Source organism: Cydia fagiglandana, chromosome Z, assembly GCF_963556715.1.
Source record: "Cydia fagiglandana chromosome Z, ilCydFagi1.1, whole genome shotgun sequence".
NCBI classification, from domain to species: Eukaryota; Metazoa; Arthropoda; class Insecta; order Lepidoptera; family Tortricidae; genus Cydia; species Cydia fagiglandana.
In genome coordinates, this window is record NC_085959.1 from 37,771,971 (window position 1) to 37,791,893 (window position 19,923).

The 19,923-nt window shown below is 38.2% G+C and overlaps 1 protein-coding gene across 1 annotated transcript; it reads right to left on the reverse strand.

Annotated features, from left to right (window-relative positions):
* Positions 1 to 7,998: 7,998 nt before the first annotated feature.
* LOC134678130 (homeobox expressed in ES cells 1-like) lies at positions 7,999 to 19,543 on the reverse strand. The gene is made up of 5 exons (XM_063536580.1): positions 19,257 to 19,543; positions 11,278 to 11,433; positions 10,045 to 10,268; positions 9,430 to 9,513; positions 7,999 to 8,376 (listed from the first exon to the last, which is right to left on the reverse strand). The coding sequence occupies exons 1-5, from the start codon at positions 19,270 to 19,272 to the stop codon at positions 7,999 to 8,001; spliced, it is 858 nt and encodes a 285-aa protein (XP_063392650.1). The 5' UTR covers positions 19,273 to 19,543.
* Positions 19,544 to 19,923: the final 380 nt, after the last annotated feature.

Consider the following 19,923-nt stretch of genomic DNA (forward strand, 5'->3'; position numbering starts at 1 on the left):
GCATGAAATAATTGCTCTAAACTCCGTCTAGAGGATTCCTAGTCTATGTGCAACAGTAACTAGGTAAATAACGGCGCGATTCGGGAAATGAATCAGACATTCACTAGATATGAAATAGTAACGATATGCTACGTTCTACGGCAAAAGGTACCCTATGGCCGCAATAATATTGGAGCGGCGTTAATTATTTAGCGTATGGCGCCAACCGCCATAGGGTACCCTTTACCGTGGAACGTCACATATCGTTCCTATTTCATATCTAGTGAATGTCTAAGGGCCCGATCCGGATTTTGAAATAGACATCTATTAGATATCTTTTAGACATCACCAAGATACGATAATGATATGTTTAAGATCTAACCTGTCAAATTTGATATTTGCGCGATTCTGGAGATACTGTTGAACGATTTCCACAGGAGATGACTTAGAGATCCATTTCACACCTAATAGATATCTTACTCTATCTAACGTAAAAGTGACATTACTTTCCCGAATTGCGCTGCAAAAGAGAACTAGTTGATATCTAATCTATAACGTATCTTGTGTCGTAGCAATGAATGTGATACTGCCGAATTCGAACTTCAAGATATTCACAAGAGACGACACGTACTAGATCCATTCTAGATACGTTATAGTTTAGATATCAACTAGTTCTCTTTTGCAACGCAATTCGGGCAACCAATGTCACTTTTACGTTAGATAGAGTAAGATATCTATTAGATGTGAATTGGATCTCTAAATCATATCCTGAGGAAATCGTTCTAGAGTATCTCCAGAATCGCGCAAACGTCAAATTTGACAGGTTAGATCTTAAACATATCGTTGTCGTATCTTGGTGATGTCTAAAAGATATCTAATAGATGTCTATTTCAAAATCCGAATCGGGCCCCTAGAATGGATCTAGTACGTGTCGTCTCTTGTGAATATCTTGAAGTTCGAATACGGCAGTAGGTATCACATTCATTGCCACTAGTGCAACGGATTACGCTCGTAGCGCGTAGCAATGTCTTCGCCGTATGGAGCGCGTAGTCGCCACGAACAGTAACCAGATTATCGGATTCTTGGCCCTGGATGTGCTTATGTTACCGTGTTGCGTTGTTCCATAAAACTATTTAAATGCACCTAAAATGCAACATGAGGCGTTTCTACTTAAATAAATTTGATCATCTTAATAAGTTTTGTGCTTAAAACTTATATTTTCTATCAATGATTACTTTGTATTAAGTGTTGTAAAATTCATATTCTTTCAGGCACTTGTCTCACCAAGAGCGAGTAAGCGATTAACTATGGGCGATTTTCTCGCCCAAGAAACGGACAAAAGTTTAGGATCCTGTGTTAGTAAAAGAGACACATATATTAATAGTTCATCGCTGGCTGTTCACACTGCCGGCGAGAACACTCACTCTACTAGTTTGTCGCCGCGATAAGATAAAACTAGCTCAGCGGTACTCGCTCGGCTATGCTCGCTTCGTAGTTAGAACTCAATAAGCTGCGAAACCAATCAGTCTGCGCGTTCGGCTACGCTGCACCGCCCGAGCGAGTGACGCGAGTAATAGCCCGTCGCACTCGAACACTCGCCTATAGCCGAGCGACAAAACTATTCGAGCTAACACTCGCTTCTCCCCGCTCGCCCACTCGTTTCTAGTTTATCGTTCTACTCGCTTATCGTTCATCGTCGGCGGTGGGACAAGTGCCTTACATTATTGTCTTCTGTAGGTATATTTAGCATGCTACTTTATTCAGATGTTGAACTGTATAAAGGAATTTGGAAGTTCAAATAACAGTAAGTAGTTTGCTAAATTACCAAAGAAGAAAAGAGAGAGTGTGTGTGAGAGAGAGAAAAGTGATGCTTGCCTCGCCATGACATGTTAATCAAAAAAATATGAAATAACACCCAGTGACATTGGTGCAAAAAGAGTTACCCCCAAAAATTCAAACGTAAAATCTTTAAGCCCTGTGCACACCGGCTTGCGTGTGCGTGAGGTGCACGTGCGCGTGCGTTAAAATGTTAAACACGCACACGTCACGCATGCGGTGTGCCGTCTCTCTTAAGGATCTGTATACTACAACGCCGCAAACGCACGTGCACGTCACGCACACGCAGCCGGTGTACACAGGCCTTTATAATGGACTCTCATGTATTTAATTCCTGTGTATGATGTTTGTGGCGATGGCAAAAAGGATGGGGAGGACTTTAGCCGCCCATAGGCCTATTAAAGGTCTCGTTTTATTATATTTTGATTTATTACTTTGACAAATAAATAATTTTTTGGCAAGTTTTGATGTCTGGGCGGCTAAAGGTTGTGTTTATTTGACTAACACGTAATGTCGCCGATTTAAGCATAAGCCCTTCAGAGGGTCTACCGCAAACCACGGTCGACGTACTGCCTCCCTGTCACACTTACATACGAATTTACAAGTGCGACAGAGAGGCAAGACGTCGAACATAGTTTGCGATAGGCCCTCGGGCTCCTGCCTGAATGGGCCACTGCTGAAAAATAAAAGTCTATATAAAAAGATAACTCAGATACATACCTAAAGAATATTTTGAAGGATAGTTAGACCAAGATAGGTCATAATATCATAGAATTTTGACGTTTTAAATAACACTTGCACTGCGTGTGCTATCAAAATCGTTGCAGACTAATCTTGGTCTAACTCTAGCCTTATTCGGTGATAAATTTGAAGCGTCTGTTACTTTGAAGTATAAAATTTATAAAATAAAAAAAAAATAAAAAAATTAACACACGGCTTAATTTTACTTTAATTATTTTAAGATACGTTGATAATTAACTGTCCAATAAAAAATTTAATAGTAAATTTCGTCATAGATTTATAAATTCCATTAAACATCACATGCACCTTTTATTGTATATTAAGCCTTATGAGGTGAACATTATGTCACGCCGTGTGTTTTTGTGTATTTTTAAAAAGGCCTGTACCCCTTGGGTTTAGTAGGCTGATTATATTTTAATAAATACGATATCTACCGCGAATTGCGATTGTCAATGTACCTCCAATAATGTATCCATGGAAAGATCTATTTTTATTATAATATAAATAAAATTGGCCCCGTAGATAACATGCCAATCGCTAACGCTCGGTAACGAACGAAACGCAACTGTCACTGTCATGGCTCCTCTACACGATGGGCCAACGCCGGCCACTCCAAGGGACGCAGCCATGCGGTAGAATGAGATAGCAATATCACTTGCTCCCTCTAACGCATAAATGCGTCCCTTGGAGTGGCCAGCGTTGGCCCATCGTGTAGAGGAGCCATCACACGACTGTGGAAGAGTGATATATAGAGAGACACAAAGCGATTCGATAAGCGCAAGCGATTGTCACCTTGGCTAGGCCGCCTGTTCGGGTTGGTTGCACCAAACAGTCTGTTAACATAAGGGTAGCTATTTAAAGTCAGTTTTTATGAAAATCCGACGATTATCTGCTTGCGGCGCCATATGTGATTGGTTCATCGATTGTACCTGGTGCAACCGACATCTATATTCTGTATTTTTAGGTATTTAAATAAAAATAAACAAAATCTGCCCTCAAATGGTTCCTTAAGCCAGTTGAGGGTAGATGAAAACATCACACGATTAAAATGATGTATATAGGTTAAAGCCAGGTCGTTCAGTGACAGATCCAAGCGGTTTTGTATTTGGTTGGTTAACCAATAAATGTTATAACTACCCGAAAATATACAAATTATTTGTTTACTTTTATTTAAATACCTAAAGATACAGAGTATGGCTCTCAAGTGTAATATTATCGAGGCTTTCCATCATGTTAAGGTTCGAATGATATTTCACTCACTATAGCTGTATCCAGACGAGACAATTTTTCGCCAATCTGATGAAATTCTCCGACCGAACAGGGCCGTGCGGATGCAAATACCAATTTGATTCCCCGATCACATCAGCAGGTGCGGACACAAAAATGCCAATTTTCATAGTAGAATGCAAATTGGCGATTTAATTTGTGTACGTGTGGACGCTAGATGAGATTGGCCAATTATTTTCCTGAACAAATATACTGATTTCATCAGTCCCGTCTGGACACCCCTTAGAAAATAATGTAAAACCTTTGCAGACATTGTTAACTTTAGGAATTCATATCTGTAAAGAGGTCACCAACATGTGCTTTTACAGAAATAGACATGTTTACTATAAGGTAAGATTAACTACCTGCGTATGTTTATGACCTCCGTTAAATAAAAAAAACTTGTGTGTAAGAGTAAGCTACCCTTCTTCTTTGTAGGATAGTTAACCAACTTTCCTGTTTAAAGCAATAATACAAAAAGTATCATATTAATAATTAATTGTATGCATTATTTATTATTATATTAGAATATTGACGGATTAAGTACAAAATAGAGGCGTTTTAATTAAATAAATAATTAATGAAAACGCCTCTATTTATTTTGTACTTAATCCAGCAACTGCATATCCTCTTGTGTGGAAACAACAATAATTACCGAACTAACGTACGGCTGCGTTGCTTGTTGCTCGCCAAAATAAAGTTAAACTAAATACACGTCCGATCGTGGCCGCTGTTTGGCGACTACTGACTTCAAACAAAGGTTACTAATATTTTAGCCGACTGAGAGTATGCCGGTACTTGCTGGCTTCAGTGTCATTGAACCGTAGAGATATTGTAACATACATTTGTATTATTGTCTTTAACACAATTGCTCAAATTCTCTTATTAGAATAACTGTGTTACAAACACTTTTGATTCGTTTGTGTCCCGTTCTGTAGAATAAATTTGACTGAATTTGGATTGTAAATTGTTAAGTCCAGAATATGGTCTGCGTTGAACGAATTATGCACTACATCTGTACGGTGAAGAATGTAGATAGATGAAGGAGTAAAATGTGTGTCTGTGGTTGAGAAAAAAAAACAATAGAACGTCTATAACATCACATTACTGCGAGTACATACACAATGTTATACTCTTTTTTATTTACATTATAAAATAGACTGTGTGAAACTTTTCACGATTCGTTTCCAGTATTGGGGTTAATGAGACTGAGAATTTAGATTTTTCTTTTTTAATTTTATCAAAGGCAGAGCATGTGCCAATTTAAATTGTATATGTAGCTTGGACTATACAAACATAATGTTTGTATGCTTCAGTGAGTCGCATAAAGAAACTGATTGTCATACACATAATTTTTCAAGTGATTTAACAACTGATGATTTGGCAATCGTTCAGTATACAAGAAAACTGTAGCGATATGAAAAAACTTATGAATTCTTTTGTATTAGTATAGTTACGAGTGAGCTTATTGTCGGAAGTGATTTCATCCAGACGTATTGTGGACTGGGCGATGGACACATAGATGTAAAAACTATTTTTGATGAATGTATACTGGTTATGTTTATAAAAAAAATGCTCTCGAATGTATAATTGTCTTTAATTCTCCATATAGAGGCGTGTCCATCGCTCGTAATGACATAGGTATAATAAAATGCTCAAAGTGGACCTATGTATGTCTTGCTTTTTTATAAGTAGATAGCGTTGTATATCATATCATCTGCGGGAACTAGAATATCAAGTGTTAACGATTGATAATCTAATTTCTACAAAAAAAATGCTGATATACAATGACATTTAGTTCTAAACAAAGCCTACAATATCCACTTTGGGTGCCTTATTATTCATTTGTCCCTGCTATTTGTAAAATAAAATTTCATAGTAGTTTTAGGATTGAGATCTTTCTATTTTGGTCTAACTTCTACACTAGGGTCTTTTTCATATGTGTTTTCTATATGTACGTACCTGTATAAACTTTCCTTAAATAACCATTCGGGTTACCCCATTATTAAAACTTTTCACAACTCTGTAACAACATCGTCTGTATGCTTCGTAACTGAGTTATTGTGCGGCCAAAACCAACGTGCCGGTATGGCAATAAATCAAATAGAGAAAACTGCTACATGCGTTCGCTAGAGATTGCGAGTGCGAGCGAGACAGTCAGCTTAATCATTAACGACTCTGCATGCGCGTTCGTGTTGGCCCGACAATTTTGTACAATAGTTATATCCCTTGTGAAACGTTAAGTCCATTCGTTGCCCGTTTCTAGCAACGTACATAATATGTATATGAAGAAATCTTAAGGATAATGATTTACAAACTTTTTGACAAATTTCGCTTGTTAATGTTTCCAGAAATTTCACAGTGATTATAATAAATAAAATGTAAAAGTCAATACCATGCAGTTGGGCAAACACGATGTTTTATTTCTGATTTACATACCTAAATACAATTCTTTTGTTTTCTTAATTAAGTGCGAGACATTAATTGTCACAAACTTGAGAGTGAGAGACTTCGATTTGGTATTAGGTACCCACAGACAAAACATCCTCCAGACTGAGCATAGTCGCGCTACCCCCTCTGCCACACATACGGTAATTTTACTCCATGTTCGAGTCAAAAGTGTCTTTGTGTGACGTCCGTTAGGGTGGAGCGAAATCCAAAATTCTTGAATATAGCAATGGAACCCCTCAAAAAGGATGTCTAATTTTTTATTATTTAAGGGAAAAATAATAAAAAATATATTGGTATATACTTTTAGCCCTCTACTCTTCGATTATATATAGCAATATATGTATATTTTTAATAAATTGAATTTATGCTTTTTTTTAAAAAAACAAGTTTTATTCATTAAATAACATCTCTTTCTTACAGATATACTCGATTCCTATACTTATTTTATGTTTATAACGTATATTTTTATGACATGGTAAAACCACGTAAATAGGGGTTTTATGGAAAATGCCCTTTAACCCGGATATTGTGCACAAATTGGAGTTTACAACCCATAACAGAATAGTGAAAACTATTTTGAACATGATAAGATAATAAAAAGAATACTAGTATAAGTATATATATGTCTAACATACGTGTGAACATGACCCAAAAACGGCGTAAGCGACGCCGAAGGGCGAAATTTGACGCTTATTTAAACATATAAGTAACCGTTTTTTTGCAGTAAAATGATACTTTTCGTAATCAATAACATCGTTACTTTGACACAAGAATGTCTAAAAAAAATAACTCATATAATTTTTTTACACTGTAGCATTTTCTATGTTTTGCATGAAATTGCTGTATAATATGAAATTTTGAAATTATATTGTTTTATAAATATTGAAAAATGCGCTAAAATTTTGGTAATAAATTATTATACGCTTATTAAGTATTATATAATTTCAATAAAATGTACACATATTAGTGAAATAGTATATTTTAATAATTGATGAAAATTTACCTTTATTAATTTCTTTAGCGGCCGAGTAGAGGGCTAAAAGTAGTCTTAATTTTGAAATTTTTTATAATCACTATAATCTACTTGACAAACTGCAACTTTTGGTACCGGTTCCACATTGATAATCAAATTTTTATTTTTTTCCATACAACGACGCTCCACCCTAACGTCCGTGTCTTTGAACGGACCAATCACGGCACGGGATTTCGCTCACCTCGTCCCGCGCACCCCCGCATTTTTGGCATCATCGGTTGCATGAAATAATTGCTCTAAACTCGGTCTAGAGGATTCCTAGTATACCGGGTGTGGCCTGTAATATGAGCAAAAAATTTTACTGTAGGATGTACTCCTCATACTGACCAACATTTGTTCAGCGACTTTTAAAAATAACTTGTGGTTTGATTTTTAATACACTTTTAAGTTTATTCCAAGATGCAATGTATTGCGAATTTTGTTATGTTTAAGGCGTGACAAGCAACGTCAATCAAAATGATGTGGCGTGGCGATGGCATCCATTGAAAATAATATTTATTTTGTATGAAAAATAGGGAGGTTAAATACATCATAATTTTTAAAAGTTGTTGAACAAAAGTGTCACCGTTTAAGGAGTACAATCTATGTTTTAATTATTTGCTCGTGTTACAGGCCACACCCGGTATATAGATTTATCGGTAAACATAAACGCAATAAATATAGATAAACATTTAATCAACTTAGCTTACATCTTATAAAGTAATATTATTAATAGAAAAATCGCGGTGCCTCAGATTCAAGTTGTACGGCGCGTGCGACTGCAGCGGCGCAGTGTACCCCATCAGGCCGCACGAGTACCCCTCATTGTACCCCATTAACTGCGAGTTCTGCACGTACGGTCTGTTGTTCAGGTTGTTCTGCATCATTAGATACTCGTTCTGGTACATGGAGTTGACGATAGGGACGTTGAATGTGGGTTGGAAGTGTAGCCAGTCCTTGTTTCTGAGCTCGGGTCGGTCGGGTTGGCCGATGGGCACGGGGACTGGCTCGGGTGAGGACGGCAGGGTGCGGCTGGAGAGAGCGGAGCGCTCGTTCCGACGAAATTTGGCGCGACGGTTTTGGAACCATACCTGTGGGAGGAATGGGGTTATTCATGGACGTTTGTCAAATATAACATGTCATTTATTGGATCGCTACACGCAATAAGAATGGCAAAATTTGTACAGAAGAGTTTACAAACATCTATACAAGCCATTGTCACCCAAATATATGTAGGTACACTCGGTACACTCCTCTAAAAGACACACTGACAAAGAGGTCGTGTAAATATATTATTTTTTGGAACGTTTGACTTGTAAAGGTGTTTCTGAACTTGACCGTGCATGTTAAGTTTTATCTTTGGTTTTATAAATAAAAAGGAATTTGTAATGGCTCCTCTACACGATGGGCCAGCGCCAGCCACTCTAAGGGACGCATTTATGCGTTAGAGGGAGCAAGTGATATTGCTATCTCATTCTACCGCATGGCTGCGTCCCTTGGAGTGGCCGGCGCTGGCCCATCGTGTAGAGGAGCCATAATATCCGTCGCAACTATGCGGCTCCCTAAGGCATGTAAACAAAATTAAGGGATGAAAAAGTTGGCCTGGTTCTGCAGGGCTAAGGCTCTTTATCATTTGTCACCTGTCACGTTCTAACAAATATATATTTAAGTGCGAAAGTGACGCATGGCATGACCAGTAATAAAAATGCGACCATGATACCGCCGCTGGTAATGGCTCCTCTACACGATGGGCTAACGCCGGCCACTCCAAAGGGAAGCATTTATGCGTTAGAGGTAGCAAGTGATATTACTGTCTCATTCTACCGCATGGCTGCGTCCCTTGGAGTGGCCGGCGTTGGCCCATCGTGTAGAGGAGCCCTAAGCTTCGGTAACCTAGTCCTAAAAGGTCGCAACGCAAGTTCGAGTTTTGCCCAAAGCGATCAATTATTCAATTTTTCTATTAACTAAAAAAAGTCAAAGCTTCAAATCCTACAGTCGCCATCAGATATATCGGAGCGGCCAAGGTGCTCACAAATATCTGAGCACGCCTCTATTGTCAGGGCGTTAGAGTGCATGTTCAGATATTGTGAACACCTTGGCCGCTCCGATATATCTGATGGCGACTGTACAAAACGTTCACTAACCTGAACCCTGGCTTCTGTAAGATTAACTCTCGCTGCCAAATCTTCTCTCACGAACGCGTCCGGATAATGTGTCTTCTCGAATACCTGCAATGCATCACAAAGCAACATGAGTTTAAATAGAATTCGACCAAGGTAAGTCTGCAACGATTTTGATAGCACTCGCAATACCTTTATCGCCTGTCACTTTCGCACTTATCGGCAGACCGTAAAAAGTCTGCAGCGATTTTGATAGCCCACGCAGTGCAAGTGTCATTTTAAACGTCAAATTGTATGAAATTATGACGTATATATAACACTTACACTGCGTGGGCTATCAAATCCGCTGCAGACTTTTATTGGTGAGACTATACATAATTGTTAGAACGTGACAGGCATGGTGATAGGCGATACAAATGAAACCATGCTACTGCGAATCCGCCACGAATGCATGCAAAACTAGTAGAAACGAATAAAAAAGAAAGCAATAAAAACCTAAATATTCTGGCTTAAAGGTGACAGTCCATTTCCAACGACAGCAGCGCTCCATTCATTTTACTATGGAAATTGACCATAACACCGACGCGTTCGTACTATTAGTGCAGCTGCGGTCAGAAATGGAATGTTACCCTAACTCACCTTCTCAAGCGCCGCGAGCTGCTGACTCGAAAACGTGGTCCTGTTCCTCCTCGGCTTCTTTCTCTCATCCTTATCCTTCTCATCTTCCTTCTCTTTCTCGTCGAACTTTCGGCGAATCGTGTCCTCATAGGCCAGGTATTCGACGGGCTTCATATACTGCTGCTTGGAGTACCAGGGGAGCTCGCTTTGGTAATTTTGCTCGTAGGTGTTGTGGCGGCCGGCTGCTGTGGGAGGCGCTGTGTTATATTATTAGTTCGTTTTTTTAGCATTACAAAGAACTTGCAAGAAGGTAAGCGATCTTGACATGTCTTTTAATCAAAAACGCTTTTTTAAAATCAGTTCTTATGAAAGCAGAAGAATATAAATGATCGTATTAGATTCATAATTGTTACATATTTGCCTTGACTTATTTTTTAAACGTGTTTTTCAATAAAAAGTCAAATCAAGATTATTTACCTTATTTCTAATGCTAAAAAAAAAGTATAGGTTAAAGGTTGCAGTCCATTTCCAAAGACAGCTGCACTGCTGTTGCGACGTTGCTGTCATTCATTTTACTATGGAAATTGACAATAACATCGACGTGTCGGAGCATTAGGGCCCCCCCACATCTGGCGTCTTTCGAGCGTCGGCGTCTACAATTCTATGGCCGACGTCGACGCAACGTTGACGCAGCGTCGACGCAACTGCGCAGCGACGTCATTTTCCATAGCGCTGGACCGACGCCGACAGACGCCGACGCTCGAAAGACGCCAGATGTGGGGGGGCCCTTAGTGCAGCTGAGGTCAGAAATGGAATGTTAAACTTTCGCGCTTTCTCGTAAAAAAGAGTAACTTCAAATATGGAGTTAATCCCATTAGACCAAGAAAATTCTGCAGCGATTTTGATAGCCCACGAAGTGCAGTGTCATTTTCAACGTCAAACTTCCTTGAAATTATGACACACTTGCCTTGCGTGGGTCATCAAAATCGGTGCAGAATTTTTTTGGTCTAACTCTAGACTCGAAAGACTCAAGTTCCTACCAACACCACGTACTTAGTTCTTTTGACGTGATAACGTCTTATAAATCGATGAACACCGGTAGCATGCACGAAAAAGTGTCACGTTGTGGACAGATCTCCATGGTAACGTTGTGGACAGATCTCCATGGTAACGTTACGCCCACGTTTTCTTATGACGTTATAACGCAAAATTATCGTCCGTAAACCGACTTTACAGACAACCATATTTTTTTACCTGTCAAGTGATGCAACCGCAGCAAGCTGTCCTCGTGACACTTGATCATTTGGAACAGGTTGTGGCTGTTGTCCGAGTAGGCAATGTTGGGGCTCGTGTAGCTCTGCGCTGGTTTGTTCTCATACAACTTTGCCACATCTTGTCGTGGGGGGTCTGCTGGCAAAGACAAGGAAACTATGACTATGAGCAAAGATAATAGATAGTTACATACATGTCGGTCGTAAGATCAGGCAGATCGTAATGTTCCTGTGTAATGATTTGACGATAGTCACATTAAACCAATATATAGGTAGGATAGGTTCGTTAGGTTGCTTCAGATGCCCGAAGGGCAAACTGCCCAGAAATAGACGCCCCGCGTAGCGGGGCTCCGTCGACTCAGGGAACGAGTCAAACATTTTCACGTTTCACGATATGCCTGATCATACGATCGGCTGCCGGCATACATACATAGGTATATCTTTGCTGTGAGTTTAAGAACTAGCTGAGGACCTAGTTGTGATTGGATCGATTTATTGCAAACGCTTGTATTCGCTAACTCTAATCACACAAGGCCATGCAGCGACGGAATACGAATATATTATTCACGCATCTCTCATCTCATCTTGGTAGAGTTAGACCAACTAAAGTCTGCAAAGATTTTGATAGCCCACGCAGTGCAAGTGTTATTTATAGATATGTCATAATTTCATAGAAGTTTGACGTTTAAAATAACACTTGCACTGCGTGAGCTATAAAATTCTTTGCAGACTTTTGTTGGTGTATGTAACTCTACACTATCTAATATAGATTAGCTTTTTTTTCGGTGCTTTTTTGTTAAAGTTGGCTCAAGAGCCACTGAAAATCTCGTGTCTGGATCGGAAGATCACATTAGTGGGTTTTTCGCGAATATTGACGATTTTATAGCTCCAATATATTTACCTACAGATAGAAAATTCTACGCCATATTTACTCAAAGACTCGTAAAAAATACCCCTTACACAAAACGAATAAAAAGGAAGTTCTGTGAACATCACATGTTACGTGTTTAAAGCCCCAGCCCTCACGTGTGTAGCCGCCCTTATTCTGATATGTATCTACAGAGATCTGTGCCTCAAGACGGAGGCTTATTAAAATTTTGAGTTTCTGATACTAAAACGAAATCAATAATCTGGGTGTTCTAGCGCCTAAGAGAGATAGAGCGCTTTTTGAATAACTCGGGAAATGCACGTGTTAAAACTACATACCCAGCAGGCCCCAATTTCACATCGGTGACAGGTGCGTCAGTTGTAAAACATCACTGTTGCCGACGTCATAGGCATCCATGGGCTACGATTACCACTTACCATTGGGTGGCCCGTATTCCTGTTTGCCACCATCATTGTATTATAAAAAAAAACTTTATTATATCGTAAAAAACAGATATTTCTCTTGCGAAGTTTCTGACAATTGTCAAGATTTAGAAGAAATGTAGGTAATAAATTCTTGACAGGAAATGAGTTACATGTCGAATTTCTTGACAATTGTCGTGTTTCTTGTGACAATTGTCATAAACTTAGCAAGAGAAATATCTGTTTTTTACGATATAATAAAGTTTTTTTTAAATAATACAATGATGGTGGCAAACAGGAATACGGGCCGCCCAATGGTAAACGGTAACCGTAGCCCATGGATGCCTGTGACGTCAGCAACAGTGATGTTTTACAATTGTCGCACCTGCCACCGATGTGAAATTGGGGCCTGGCCTTAGTATGGATGACTTTATCCACGTGACAAAATATCCGTCACTATTTAACAGAGCGAATGTGATGGATACCGTTTTATCACGCTGTCACGTAAGAGCGACCATCACAATACGTCTGAGGGTGGCGAGATTGGAAATAAAAAAAATATTGTTACTTTCGGGTTAAAGAATAGAGTGCTCTTAGAACTTCGAATTACAAGCGCGCCATGAACGACATCATGTCGGTATGATATTTAGTAATCTGAATCCGCGCCTCCGCGGGCGCAGCCACCGTAAAAGTTATACCACGTGTGTAACCGATACTTCAGAGCGGCGGCTGTGTGTGAGCGCATACGAACACTACACTGTTTGTGTTCTGAGCGATCCGTGCGTTTTTGAAAATATATTTCTCACTGAAAATGTAGTTTAGGCTGCCTTTCCACTGAGACGGAAACAGGCGTGGTCTCACTCCGCGATTTCGTCGCTTTGCTACAAGTAGCTAAAAGTACATCCGTTCGACCCCAATTTTGGAGAAAATCATAAGCCGCGCGTGGCGCTGTCGCCACCTAGCGGCCATATCTGTGCTGATAGTATCAGACGAGTTTTGTTAGAGAGTGAGTTTTCTGTACCTAGTACTATTATTTATTCTGTGGCGGAGATAAGAGGTGCGTGAATCAACCAACATTTCTAATCCACATCTCTTCTCCACTCCGCTGGATTACACAAAGCTATTGGTTGATTTCGGAAGGTCTCCTCTCATGGAGATGAGCACTTGATGGCCCTTATTGGCTTAGCAATAAAGTACAGAATTTGCCGTACAAACTGCCACTGCGATCGACGCGCCTCCGACCGGCGCGCTCCCAGCCGGCGCCCCCAACCGACCCGATATAATTTTGGAGTCAAAAGTAATGCTACAAGTCAAAAGTTAAATAGTACTACCGTACAGAAAGGACACTTCCTACAAACCCGAAGTTTGACAGCGGTTCACGGTCGAATTATGCTATCCCTTTCTAATATATGGCACTATTCCTTTCGGCTATTTAGGGTTGTCAAAATTCAAGTGATTATCTTATCTGTGGTCGTGCACGCAAAAGGAAGTCAAGTGGTGCCAACCCTAATCATTGCTCGGAGCAATGCTGAGCCGAATGGAGCCGAGTTTGTCCAAAGCCAGGAGTTTCTCCCCACTACTATAAAATACGGTAAAATAACCTTAAATATTCAATTGTTCCGTATATTTTCCTCGCAATCGAACTGAAAAGCAGTGTATAGAACTCAGGCATATATGCCCCATTTTGTAATGGAACTACATCGGTCCTCGCTTTTAATGCCCTAGCTAGTATAATCCGTCGAGGACTCGAGGTCTTTAACCTGTCTGAGTATAATTTAAATACGTCGTTCAAACGAAAATAAAAATAAGAAGCCTATCAAATGTAAACTTCACAAAGACAGCAGTTTTTTTGTTGCCGAATTTTCTAAGTTCACGTAATTGGTTACACAACAAAATTAAACAGAATTTGAATAAGGTTTGAATTCGTAAAAACATTTCGTTAATTACTTAATATATTCTATTGTTTACGAGGTTGTTTTCTTTGATTTACCAATCTACATTGTGTTTTTACTTTTGTGCCCAGTTTTTAGTTTCATATTTTTTAGGGTTATATAAATGAAAAGGAAAAAACCGGGCAAGTGCGAGTCGGACTCGCGCACGAAGGGTTCCGTACCATAATGCAAAAAAAAACAAAAAAAAAGCAAAAACAAAAAACGGTCACCCATCCAAGTACTGACCACTCCCAACGTTGCTTAACTTTGATCAAAAATCACGTTTCTTGTATGGGAGCCCCATTTAAATCTTTATTTTATTCTGTTTTTACTATTTGTTGTTATAGCGGCAACAGAAATACATCATTTGTGAAAATTTCAACTGTCTAGCTATCACGGTTCGTGAGATACAGCCTGGTGACAGACGGACGGACGGACGGACGGACGGATGGACGGACGGACGGACGGACGGACAGCGAAGTCTTAGTAATAGGGTCCCGTTTTACCCTTTGGGTACGGAACCCTAAAAATGGAAACCTTATAGGATCATTTTGTTGTCCCTCCGTATGTCTGTTTGTCAGGAGTAAAGCTCATCTCGGGAACGCGTGGAGGTATCGAGTTCAAATTAAAACCAAATACCTACTTATAGTCAAGTCTACAGTCCCTTGAAGTTGTATAAAAATTAAACTTGTAAGTTTATGTCAAAAAAGATACGGCCAAGCTATAGGGAATCAAAGTTTATAAGGTACTTCCCGTTGACCTAGAACTACGAAATTTGGCGAGTATTATCGTCTTACACTACAAGTACAGAGAAAAATCTGAAACCCATTTTGTTAAATAAGTTACATTTGTTCGGAACCCTCGGTAGGCGAGTTTGACTCGCACGTCGGGCTTTATTCTAGCCTAACGGTAATATAAACGAATGAAATGAAATGAAAATCTTTGTTTTCAGGCAACTACCGGCCCATAAATAAATACCTTAGATCTAACAACATATGTAAGATAAAATAGTTACAGTTACAAACGAAACTGAGGGCGATAACTATAGTTGTTTTTTTTTTAACATTAGATGGTTATAAGCGATCTTGAAACATTTTTGTAATTGAAAAACGCTTTTTAAGACGAAGCAGGAGCTGAATTTTAAATATTTTAGGTAAATATACCCGTCTCGCTAACGGAAGTGGCTCCTAAAACTAGTGCGATAAGGACAAGGCGAAAAATCCCGCGTAAAAATCTGAAAAATCGAGGTTTCGTACTCGACTGTTTCCTCTTCCAAAACTTAACCAAACTTGGAAATCTAAATGATTATGAATTTATCTGTGTCGGACCGTTTAGATTTTTTGGCTAATTGATATCAGTTTTGAATACTGCGCCTCTCATTGCGGCATAGTCAATTAGGCCATTTTGGCCATTTTTGAAGGACTCTAGCGCCCTAAAAAAAATATATATAAAAAAAAGCAAAACGGTCCGACACAGATATTGGCAATATTAATCTGTTTTGAAAAAATCATTGCTCTAGCAGCTACAGCTTCAAGGGACTGTAGACCTATGTAGGTGGTTTTCAACTTGATACCTCCACGCGTTGCCAAGATAGGTCACACAGGCAGCCGGCGTATTATGGATAGCTTTATCCATCTTTATCCAATAACTGTCACTTTCTAACACTGTGGGAGAGAAAGTGACGGACACCGTTTTATGACGCTGTCACGTAGACAAGAACGACCATCATATCCGCACATGTTGGTAGGTCTTGACAAGCAGACGGACGGACAACACGAGTGATCTTATAGGGCTACGCGTTTCCCTTTTAAGATACAAAACCTTGATAGTATATTTTAATAAAAAGAAAAAAAAAAATTGTTTACTCAGTTTAAGCATTCGTATTAGTTCTCACAAAATGTTTATTAATAAAGTTTGTAATTTATATAATACCCTGGAAAGCCAGCTTTGTCAGTAGTTAAAGGTGGCATATTTTATAAATGTAAAAAAATTTGAATATTGCGTCTTTTTGTACTGACAAAGTTGGCTTGCCAGAATATATTTCCATACCTAAAAATTCGTCAGATGACAAGCAAAAAGGGTCTAGCAGGCTAAGCGAACAAGAAGTGCCCCCAACGACGGATTTGGTCATTCTTTCAGGTGGTGTACTTGCAGAAATCGTTAGAGCCGTTTTCGAGATCCTTGTTCGCTAATGTTTTTTTTTTGACATGACGCACGAAGATTTATTCAAATATTTTTATATGTGTATATAGTGGGTATTAGTGGCTACTCATGCATATTTTTTTTGTATGTGTACCTCCGCGAATAGTATAAAAAATAATGAGAAGAAAAATAAAATGTTTTTTTTTATAATGAAGTGTAAGGACATGATGCAGGTTAAACATATTCATTTTGTAGTCTATTTTATTGTTGTCAAATATAATTTTGTTTGGTTAATCTAACTTGAACGGTTTACAAAATATGACACTTTCAATGATACACTGATGATTTTACATTATCCTGAATAACTCGAAAACAAAAGAAGATCGAGAACTGATATTAAGCATAGAGAGTTCTTAGGACCTGCCAGTACACCACCTGAAAGAATGACCAAATCCGTCCTTGGGGGCACTTCTTGTTCGCTTAGCCTGCTAGACCCTTTAAACAAAATCGACCTTCTTTTAGTACTTACTAATATAGTTCACTATGGCTATGAACTTGTGGCGGTATTTTGTGACTTTTGCTTGTCACCCGATGAATATACCTATGTATAATTGTATATTTTAATTGATGATCTGGGTAAAAGCAAAATAATGACAACCTAAGCAAATAAAGTATTTTCTATGGAGTTTCGGCGGCGGGACCTCTAAGTTTTTTGTTTAATATTGTTGTCACCTTCCCGAATCACCTGTCCGAATTTTAAGACAAGTACGTTTTGATCATCAAACTTTTTTTTTAATTTATTGAGAAACAAACAGTCATTCATTAACATTAATCAATAGATTGAGCAGCAGTAAATAGACCTATACTTTCCTTAATTAACATATCTGAAATACGTAGCCAAAAAAAACTTATCAACGTCGTTTCTTGCTATATTTTGCTTTTCTTGGTAGGATAAAATAGGTACAGTCAAGGAATTTAAATTCCGTCCCATTTCGTACTTTGTCACAGTGACAACCGTATGAGGTCTCTAGCGGCTTTCATATTGATTGTCACTGTGACAAAGTACGAAATGGGTCGGAATTTAAATTCCTTGACTGTACCTACCTAAATAATTTGACACCCTCTTTTTGTATTTTATTTAAGATATTATATCTAAAAATATTTAATTTTTCCAATAAAAGGGACAAGTGCCAAATTATTTCAAGCAATACAAATTATTAAGAATAAAATTTTGGCAAAAATGAAATTTTTATTACAAGCTTTTATCGCTGACTGTACTTTTCTTACGACAGACAACTAATATTCATCGTGACAATTCTAAAAACCCCTAATACAATTAGGTTGCGTTGTTTTATCACAGAGTTCCTATGGCCACCTCCTGTCTCCATCATCAGATCAGCTCGATGGTACCATAATCCGATTTATACATGCATGCAAAACTTCAGCTCAATCGGAAACCGGGAAGTGGATCAAATTTAACTTGCAAGATTTGAATTCACACAGACAGACAGACAGACAGACAACGGTCAGGTGAAACTAAATAAAAGCTTGTAATAAAGGAAAATTATAAAAAACCGCAGAAAGCGGGCAGAGTTGCTAGTTGCAATGTACTTAATCAAGTATATTGTATTATTTTTTGTTTACCTCGAGTGCTTAAATATGTATATTAATAAAAGAGTATTCAAAGTATTCAAAGATTTAAATTGTAGAAATGAGCGTATCAAATTAATCGCCAAATAATTTTGCTGCCGAACGAAATATTCGAATCAAACGAGAAAATACCTGTACCTACTAAACTAAATAATAAAAGCTTGTAAAAAACAAATAATTCGCGAAGCAGCATACCAATTTTTAGAAAAATGACAAGACATACACAAAGTAAAAGAAATCATGATAATATTTAGGTATCTAAATAGGTACAATCCTACCTAGCCGCACAAATTTAAACTTATTGTAATCTCAAATCTTAGTGTCTAACTAAATCATAGACATATCTACTTAAAAACGATATTTCGCCAGTAGCTATTTAAAAATAAAATATATGAAAGTTTATACGAAAAAAAAGAGTCGTGGAATGTGTGGGACACAATATATTCCACAACTCTGACTTATTTTTCTGAACCGACTCTACTTGATTTGCTATTACTTCGTCAAGTGGACGAAAACTATAGCAGGACTAAAACTAGCGCAATGACCCTAGTATTTGTAAACCGATTCTGTAACCATTATCAAACCGCCTAAAAATCCGATTTTTTAAAGTTCTTTCAGCTTTGTATTTATTTAGCTGTAACTAACTTAGGTACGTAGTTAATTAACGTGATAAGTCACATTCTAAAATATTATTATACCTGCTCACTTTATTTTTATAATATTTTGCATTTTTTCTATATAAGTAGTCCAGTGAAGCACAGTTGCAATAACGACCAACATCAAGAAATAAAATCTAGAACATTTTATATGAAAGTAGTTCAACGTTATTAAAAGTAGAAGAAATTGTACAACATTATTAAACCATTATAAAAGAAAACAGACGCTCGAAATGTAAACGTAGTACCACAATACAATAAATAAAAAAAATTACGTCAACTTAAACACTCACCTTTGCTCTGGTCCATTTCAATTACGTCGAAAACCACAAATTTAAATAAATCTAGCTAAGAAGTTTAGTATCTTGAACGCGCACTGTCACCTCTACTTAAAATTAGACCATCGCTCCAACTCGCAAATAATTGTTATTAATCCACCAGCTTATCGAATTACTTTAAATAATTTAATTATTCTAACTTTCTTACTAATGTGTGAACTAATTGAGTCCTTGCTCGGTTCTGGCTGTCGGCGTTGACCGCCCAAGCCAAAACATGTGCGGGAGAAAAAATATCCCACAAACGTGAACCCGTACACTCCCACAAGCATCATTCCAAAACCACCACCATACACCTTAAGTCAACGCAATAAGTCCCATTATTAAAAGTTTTTAAATTTTCGTTCAGTAATCGGAAAATCGACCGTATTAACTTTTTGATTTAATTTGGTTTTAGAACGCCGCCGCGCGCCACGCTTATTTCGAAATTGGTTTAAATTTCGAGGCGTGGCTTGGAATAGACCCGCCCATGATTTTTTTTTAATTTTGAGCGGGAAGCGATTTGGAGTAATAATTGACGCGTCAACGTCTATTATTTATGGGTGCTGAACAGTTAATTTAAATTAAGTTGTTATGTGATTGGTTCTGAAAAGTTTATGTTTTTCTAGCGCGGATGTGGAAATTG